Source organism: Nicotiana sylvestris, chromosome 1, assembly GCF_000393655.2.
Source record: "Nicotiana sylvestris chromosome 1, ASM39365v2, whole genome shotgun sequence".
Classification (NCBI taxonomy): Eukaryota; Viridiplantae; Streptophyta; class Magnoliopsida; order Solanales; family Solanaceae; genus Nicotiana; species Nicotiana sylvestris.
In genome coordinates this window covers 130,115,252-130,124,873 of record NC_091057.1, presented here as the reverse complement: position 1 = coordinate 130,124,873, position 9,622 = coordinate 130,115,252, and the positions used below count along the sequence as shown (strand labels likewise).

General features: G+C 39.4%; 1 protein-coding gene across 1 annotated transcript; it reads right to left on the bottom strand.

Moving 5' to 3' along the window:
- Positions 1–455: 455 nt before the first annotated feature.
- On the bottom strand, positions 456–1,256 carry LOC138874535 (uncharacterized). The gene has a single exon (XM_070153136.1). It carries the CDS (start codon positions 1,254–1,256, stop codon positions 456–458), a length of 801 nt encoding a protein of 266 aa, XP_070009237.1.
- Positions 1,257–9,622: the final 8,366 nt, after the last annotated feature.

Below are 9,622 nucleotides of genomic sequence, written 5' to 3'. Positions count from 1 at the left end.
CCAGAGAAATCCACGAACTATCGGAAATGGGGTACACAACCCCGACATCCAACGACTTAATGATCTCCTTTTTGACAACCTCTTGCATGGCTTCATTGAGTCTCCTTTGATGTTCAATAGATGGTTTGTCACCTTCCTCCAAGTTGATCTTGTGCATGCAAAATGCGGGGCTTATCCCCTAAATATCCGCCAAAGTCCATACAATAGCCTTCTTCCTTTTTTGTAGCACCGCCACAGTGGAATCTACCTGCACATTAGTCAAACAAGAGGAAAAAATAACCAGTAAAGTAGAAAAAGGTCCAAGAAATTCATACTGAAGATGTGGACGCAATGGCTTCAACTCCAAAAGGGAGGCTCCTCAATTGAAAGCTTTGTTGGAGGAGTGGTTCTATTCCCAAGATCCAAGGACAATTTGCAGGGCTCATAAGTGTATGACCCCATTCTTTTCAAAGCGTTCACACATTCCACGTAACCCTCCATTTCTTCATCATCACAATTGAGCAGACAACCTCCAAAGTATCATCAACATTTACCACGACACTTGTTTCATCAATAATCACATCGGTCACCAAGTCTATGAAAGAGCACACCTTATTGCTATTGGGTTTCCTCATAGACTTGTACATATGGAAAACCAATTTCTTATCACCAACCCAGAAAGTAAGTTCTCCGGCTTCAACATCAACTAGAGCCTTTCTCGTAGCAAAGAAAGGTCTCCCAAGAATGATCGACACCTCATAGTCAACCTGACAATCAAGAATAACAAAATCCACTGGGAGAATAAATTTATCAACACGAACCAACACATCATCAATTATACCCAACAGTCTCTTCATGGTACAATCCACCATTTGTAATCTCATAGATGTGGGTCTTGGTTGCCCAATTTCCAAAGTCTTGAAAATCGAATAAGGCATCAAATTGATACTTTCCCAAAGATCACAAAGAGCTTTAGCAAAGTCAGAGCTCCCAATGGTACAAGGGATTGTGAAAGAGCAGGGATCTTCAAATTTAGGAGCCATTGAGTGTGCAATTGCACTCACTTGATGAGTCATCTTTATAGTGTCACAATTCATTGACCTCTTCTTTGCCACCAAATCCTTCATGAACTTTGCATAACCGGGCATTTTCTCCAAGGCCTCAACTAATGGCACGTTGATAGATAGACTCTTCATCATGTCAATGAACTTTTTGAATTGGTTCTCGCCATTTTGCTTGGCATGCCTTTCAGGATATGGAGGAGAAGACCTAGGCATTAGTGCCTTAGCCTTTGGCACTATCGATTCCGGTATGTCAATAATGTGCTCCCTAGATGAGCCTTTCTCATGAGTCTCATCCACATTGTCATCAATATCAATCCTCACTCATTATTTGCTTTCACCTCATTGTTCGAGATCTCATCTTCTTGTACCACTTGCTCATCATCCACAATTTTCCTTTGACTTGAGGTGGTTACATCCCCACCTTTTCCACTCCTTGTAGTAACGGACATGGCATGTCCCGTGTTATTCCCACCCTTTGGGTTCACCGCCGTGTCACTTGGTAGTTCCCCCTTAGTACTAGTGTTTAAATCTTGTGAGATTTGCCCCAATTGAACTTCCAAATTGCGAATTGAAGTGTTGTGAGAGGCTAGTTGAGCATCAGAGTTGTCATTCTCCTCCATCATTTGTTTGAACATGCTCTCAATTTGTTCCATCTCATAGTTGGAAGAACTCGGACCTTAGGAATGATAAGGAGGCGGGTTGCTCGGTTGTTGATAGATCAGGGGCCTTTGAAAACCCGACCCCTGATCCCCTTGGTTATTGTTACACCCTCCTTGGTTGTTGTCTCCCCAATATCCTTGAGGATTTCCACTCCTTGATTTCCTTGATTATTTTGATTGTTCCAACTCCCTTGGTTGTTACCACCATTCCAGTTACCTTGGTTGTTTAAATTCAAATTACCTTAATTTTCTTGAGGTCGCCATTGTTGTTGATTCGGGCCTTGAGAGTTGTTTCTTTGCCCTTGGAAGTTTTTCACATATTGTACTTCCGACTCTTGATCATTGTAAGATTCATCTTGATCAAACTCACTATCATCTTGCACAAAATTTTCCATACAGTTTGTACTTGTGGACCCTTTTGCCTTCTTTTGTTTACCATCATACTAACTCCCTCCATTGCATTGACTTGCTTAGGACCTTGCACTTGTTGAATTTGAGCCTTGGCTAGTTGATTCATTGTGGTGGTCAACTCGGCAATTGCTTGCCCATGGTCATGCAATTCTTTATGCAAGTGAATCACATTTGGATCACCTTGAGGAACATTTTCTCTACTTTACCATGCCGATGAAGTATCCACCATTTCATCTAGAATCTCACAAGCTTCCGCATATGGCGTTGTCATGAAATTAGGGATGGCAATGGGCGGGGTGGGTACGGGGCAGGGCGGGTGCGGTGTGGTGCGGGAGGGGGTTACTCTTATGCATGTGCGAGGCAAGGCAGGGCGGGTTAAAACAATTTTTAAAAATTTTAAGGCGGGGCGGGACGGGTTGCGGGTTTAATGCGGGGCAACTTTGAATTTTATCTTTTTTGATACAAAGCAATAATTTCAACTACAATTTCACATTCTTCTTCACTAGCATAAATACAATTTTGATTTATAATTAACCAATTTGCATAAGTTTCACCGAAACAATATTACATAAGTCAAGATATCGTATTAGTAATAGGTAATGATAGTAACCCATTTATTTTGAGAGTTTCCCGATTACCAATTTTGACTCGTGAATTCCCTTTTCTATTATTCTTCTCGTTGCAATTTCTATTTTTACTGATACTTAGAACATTATTCTATTAAAAAAAAGTAATTTTCCTTTTATTTCAACACATTCTAGGTTGGATAACTGAAGCATTGCAAGGAAATGAGCAATATTTTTATAAACTTCCTTTGAAGAGATCAAACTTTGTTAACAAAACTAATAAAACATTGTGTATATGACGGAAATCGACGACTCGATTTCATGGCATCTTGAGGGTCTCTAGTAATCGACTCCGAGAATTCTCAACAGTTCCACTTCGAGATAGTATGAGTAATGACCGGCCTCGAGGCAATAAAATTAACGGTCTCGGCGGATCAGGGTGAAGTTCCCAAGGCACGTACATATAGCTGGCTAAGTCTAGTGGTCTAGTAGGAAAAGCAAATCAAGGCATTAAATGGTTGTACCAACCCATATCTTTGTAATTAATGTATTTGTACTATGTTGGGATTTCCCCTCATATATAAAGGGAAACCTTGTCATTTTGTAAGGTTCTGTTGCTCCATACTAAATACACAAGAACATTCTCTCTGCTCTCTAATATATTCTCTTGATCTTATTACTTCATTTATTGCTCGTATTTATTGTGTTCTATTTATTGTTTATTATTGGCCATAAAGAGCCGCCTTTGATTTTTTTATAATTGTTATCCCCCATCGACCGCCTTCGATAGCTCCCAACCAAGCTTCATACTCGACCCCGAAGCCCTCGAATAGGCAAGCTCGAGACCCGGATTGACAGCGATTTGGTTTGATTAATACCTCATTCTTAAGCTCTTATTTCGTTTATAAGTCTTTCATATAGCATCAACTGCCTAACAACTAGCATAAAAATAGATCACGTACTTTTAGAACCACTAAATCAAATTTAATTGTTATCACCATTTTCATGGTAAATAGATTGTTTGTTTTGTAATCAATTCACATTTACTGCAAGTAAAGTTGTTCGGAGAATTCAACTCCACTTAATCAATTCTTTCTTTTTAAGCGGGGCAGGAATTTTTGTTGGTTTTGCCAAACCCGCCCCACACCCGCCCCGTCCCATCCCATTGCCATCCCTACATGAAATTTCCACCTGCAAGTTGGTTGACCATGCATTGATTGGCAGTATTAATACCCTTATAAAACGTTTGTTGAATCATAGCTTCCGTCATGTCATTGTTTGGGCACTCTTTCACTATAGTTCGGTACCTCTCCCATATATCATGTAAAGGCTCATTGGGTTCTTGTTTGAATGTTAGAATCTCGTCTCTAAGAGTCGCCATATGCCCGTGAGAAAAGAACTTGGAAATAAGTTCTCCACCAATTCATCCCATGTATGGATATAATGGTTTGGCAATCTTTCTAACCAATCCAAGGCCTTCCCCCATAAAGAGAAAGGAAATAGCCTCAACTGTAAAACATCCTCAGAGACATTTGTCTGTTTACTCCCCCAGCAAGTGTCCACAAACCCCTTCAATTGTTTGTACGCATTTTGATTTGGAGCCCCGGTGAAGAATCCCCGTTGCTCTAACAATGTGAGCATAACATTTGTGATTTAAAAGTTTCCCGCCTTAATGTGGGCATGACTATGGCACTTGCATATCCTTCATTCGGCAACACCTGGTATGGAGCTGCTCTTTCTGGAGGTGGGGGTGGAACGAGAACATTATCTTGAGGCAGTCGACCTCATCTATTTTCTTGAGGTTCAAGAGGAACCTCTTCAACTTGGTCATCTTCCATATCCACATCCCCTATAGTCATGTTTCCAAGAGGATCATTGTTGTTGAGAGTCATTGTTCACCTACAATTGTTTCACCAAAAATATTAGTAACACGGAAGGAAAAGAAGGCAATTCATACACAAAACCATATATATAAAAAATCCATTTTAGCTCCCCTGCAACGGCGCCAAAAATTGATCTCGTTGAAGTCACACCTCTATTCAAAGTTATGAAATGGTCGACGCAATAGTAATACCCAACTAAGACTCAGTGTCGAATTTCGTAGGGAGCTATAAGAATGGGATTTAGGAGTATATATTATGGTGAATGAGTTTGAACTAAGGTTGTCTAATAGATGGGCCGGGCAGTGCTGGGTAGGAAACATTAGTAACCATACGGTTGGGGTCCGGGCCGGTTATGGGTTGGAGTCCGTGACGGTTACGGGTTGGGGCTTACCAGGTTTAACGGGTTCAGGTTCATCTAGGTAAAAAATGATCCATAAGGGTTACGGGTACAAGGGGCGAGGCCGGGCCGGGTTAGTGTAATTTTTTATTTTTTTTTTGTATTTTGTATAACTATTGTAAGTTATATTAATATAAAGTAAAAATATAAAGAATAAAATGAAGATGAGAAAAAATTGCACTTATAAATTGCAAGTGCTACATTTATTTCAAAATTACAAATTGAAGTTTGCATTTAACAAGTAAATTAACGAAAAAAGAGTAAAACTAAATCTTCATGCATAATAATACTTTAAATTAATCTAACAAACTAAAACATTAAGCATAAATACGTCTAATAATTTTAAAATAACACAAATTGTCTCAAATCAACTTAAATACGAATTTATGGAGGACGCTCAAGACAACTCTTCATATGCCTCCTTAAACATCCTGTGCCACACTTTGGTCGAAGATTTAAGACTCGACCACAGTTCTTGCACTTTACTTTGTGCACTTCTTTATTTTCTTCTACCACCTCAAAGTGTTCCCAAACATATGAGCGCACTCTAGAAGTATGGGGCATGATTTAACTTGAATTGAAAATTGAGATTGAGAAATGAGAGATGAGTGACGAAATGAAGAAGGGGGGTGTATTTATAGTTTTACAAAAAGTGTTAATGTTTTTAAAAAAAAACCCAAGAAAGGGCTAATTATGCAAATCAGCCGTTGGGCAACGACTCCTTGGCAGGTGACCATTGCCAACGGTAATCAAATAAGCCAATCAACAATTTTTAAAAAAAAAGAAACTAGCCGTTAACCGATCTGGACCGGTCCGGTCCAAGCTAGTTTAACCGGTTCTATAGTATTTCTGTTGACCGGATTTTACCGATCCGGGTAACCGGTTGAAAATAGGTGAACGGGCCAAACCCCTACCCCTTTAACCCAGCCCCACCCGGCCCCCTTGTACCGGTCCATGCCGATTATGGTTTTAACCGGTCTAGGCCGGTCCGGTTACGGTTAAACCCGACCCGTTAGACACCCTTAGTTTGAACTATCTTAGATTTGGTTATTTGTAGGTCTAACTTAAACTAAGATTGTAATACCAATAATTGAAACTGAAAAATTGTGTTTTTGTTGTTGTTTTCAAATAATATAAAAGGCTTAGGACTATGACCTTCGCCTAGATGTTTGCCTAATGAGTTATAAACTTTAAAGCTTGTTTTGTTGGTTGGAGTGTATTATAGCTATCAACACTCAATTACACACTCAATACCTCTCGGTAAGAGAGTGATTTTGCCCAATTTGGCTTTCTCAAGTCCAAATGGGTATTGAACAAAACAGTTGATAAAATGCTCAAGTCGGGTTTTACTTTCTCTAGGTTCAACCCTTTAATTGGGACTATCAATCTCTTGATTTCATCCCAAATTCTTGTTAGCCAAGTTTTCCTAGACTAAATCTATCTTTCTCAAGTAGAGACCAAGTTAAATAAGCATGAACTAATATTTGCAACAATTAATTCTACAATAAAAAGCAAGAACAAGGATAAATAATCATTACTCATCCATAAACACGACATAAATCAAACACCCATTAGGTTTACATACTAGGGTTGGGTCATAACCCTAGTTAAAAATCTAGCTACTCATAATGGGTATAGAAGAAAACAAGGAAGAAAGAAATTATAAAACTCATATTGAAAGATTAAAAGAAAAAAAAATTAGTTTTAAATCACCAAAGTAAGCTAAAGTTGCCTAAAGCAGTGAGAAAAAATGGCTATAGGAGTTCCAATATACAAAACTTGACCTAATTTCGTGAAACTAGTCTATTTATACACAGCTAGGATTTTCGGACAAAAATGCCCTTTCGGAGGTTCTGCGGCCGCACAATTCCATGTCCGGTCCTCACTTTTTCTTCAGTCTTGCAGGAGTTGGATCTTGGGCCGCACAATTCTAAAATACGGCCACATATTTCAAGTTCTACGGTTCGCACAAATCCTGTTGCGGCCGCATAGGGCCCTTCTGCAGACCGTAATATTCTAAGTACGGCCGCGTGGATGACTTTTGCGGTCGCACAGTAATTGTGCGGTCCACACTTTCTTTGAAATTCATATGCACACTCTCTGAACTTCTTCTTTTGAGTAACTCCTGCGATCATATAATAATTGTACGGTCTGCACATTGCACTTGGGCTCTGACAGACTTCCTTCACATTCTGCGGCCGTAGATGGAAATTTGTGGTCCGCACTTAGGCCTGTCCGCCTGATTTTTGTCCTTGAGTTCAGATCACTCCTTTTTGAGTTGGATTTCATCTTTGTGGCTCATTTTCCAATACTCCTGCAATTAAGCATATTTCATCAATTTTCGGGAATACAATTAAACACTTTTGGACTAAAACGAAAGTAAAAAGGTGCTAATAAGTAGTCAAAATCCTCACATATTAATAATGGAATGGACGATGATTGTAACTACCCGACCGATCATTTTGACCGACCAGAAGAATTTTGGCGCTTATTGTAGAAAGTTGGCATTTTGAAGATTTAAGAATTTCTTATGTTTGGTTTGAAGTGTACTTTCATTTTATCGATATCCATTTGGGATTCCGAGCCTTGGAATAGATTTGTATAGTTATTTGTAACTTGCACGCAAAATTTGGCGTCATTCTGGGGTGTTGAAGTATAATTCGAACGTGTTCGACTATGTTTGAATGTTTGAAAGTTTAAATAAAGATTTCGATCGCCGATTCATAGTTTTGATGTTGCTTAAAGTTATTTGAGGATTCAATAAAGTTTGTTTTGTATTTTGAGACATGTTGGTATATTTGGTTAAGGCCCGAGTGGTTCGGATGAGTTTCAGACAAGGTTGAGATCGATTTGAGCCTTGTTGAAGTTGCTAGAATTTTTGTTTTGCTGTGCAACTGCTTCTGCGAAGCCTTGGTTGCAGAAGTGACTTGGGCGAGTTGCGCATGTGGTTGCAAAAGCGAAGAAGATCAGCGCACCTGTGTGTGCGCAGAAGCGATGCCACTGCCATAGGTGTGGGAAAATGCGCAGATGGGCGAGGCAGTGTCGCACCTGCAATTGCACAGGAGCGGAAGAATTTTTGCAGGTGTGATGGACTGCTGGCAGTGGACTTCCGCAGGAGTGAGATTTTTCTCGTAGAAGCAAGATCACTGGCGCGCAACTTCGTCCACAGGTGCAATAATCACTAGGCAGAGGGCCTTGTTAAGTATGTGGGTTTGGCTCATTTTCATTTGGTTTCTTCCATGAGAGCCGGCCTTGGTTCGATTTTGGAGCGCCATTTTCATCGTCTATCATGAGGTAAGTAATTTATATAAGTTGTGAGATAAATATACGAATTTGGGCTTGTAAATACATGAAAAATTGTTGAATTTGTGCGATTTCAAGAGAAAACCTAGAAATTGGTATTTTTGGATTTTAACCACGATTTTGGAAATGGAATTAGGAGTAAATCATATATTTGAGTTCGTGAGATCTTGGATAAAGTTTATCTTCGAAATATTTCGGAATTCGGACAGGTGAGCCCGAAGGTTGACTATGTTGACCCTCCGAGCGGAGTTGAAAATTGTTATAAATTAATTAATTATGAGGTTAGCGCATATTTTTATTGGTTTTCATGATTGTTTGACTAGTTTCGGATTGATGGGCATCTCGTTTGAGGTGCTAGAGAGGCGTTGGAGTCAGTTGTGGAACTTCGGAGCGAGGTAAGTCTCATGTCTAACCTTGTAAGGGGTAATTTACCCCGTATGTGTTATATTCTTATGTGTTACATGTTGTAGGAGCTACGCACGTATGAGGTAATGAGTGTCCGTGTAAATGCTGGAATTCCTGATTATGTCCGTATAGACTTAGGTTCACTCCATGTTTTAACTATACTATTTGAGTTGACCTTTACTATTAAATTCCTTTATTTTACGTTATGACTTGAGGCTAGGCTTGCGTAAAGTGATAGACTTTCTATTGTAGATATTTGAGGAGATATATGATTAGCGGCGGAATAATTGTGCTTCTCTTATGAATTTCTCCCGCGCTATGCGTTTTCATTGAAAAGTTTTTCAGTTTTTCCTTAAAACTCATAATTGACACGTTTATTCATGAGTGGGGTCAAGGACCCATTAAAGCTTCTAATGGCATCAGGACATTCGCCTCGGTAAAATTATGTACCACACTCTTATGGGAGCGGGTCGTTCACTTTGGGAGTATAATAGATGCATCTATGGTTCGGCTGCTCGCGTCAACAGTATAATAGATGCATCAATTGTTCATGTCATTCGACTCTCAGCAGTGTACACATTTATGGGATCAGGCCGTTCGGCACAGTATTTTTATAAAATACTCTTATGAGATCGGGTCGTTAGCCTCGGCAGTGTTTTCCATAATATTTGACAAGAAACCAACATATCCGTGTGTTTTCCTATTTTGAGTTGTGACGACCTATCTGGCGAGGTCCAATTTCTATATACTCTAGTTGAGAAGGTAACCTCTAATTGAGAGCTTGAGTTTATTATCAAGAGGAGATTTTACCTCGTATTTATATTTGTTTATACTGTTTATTTATTTTGCCTCATGTTTGTTTACTTCTTATTGTATATGATTTATTGGACCACTAGTAATTATCGATGTCGACCCTCGTCACTACTTCTCTGGGGTTAGGCTAGATACTTATTGG

What these genes read in the sequence shown, in the direction of transcription:
- LOC138874535 (XM_070153136.1), bottom strand. Translation starts at nt 1,256, where the DNA reads ATGCCTAGGTCTTCTCCTCCATATCCTGAAAGGCATGCCAAGCAAAAT.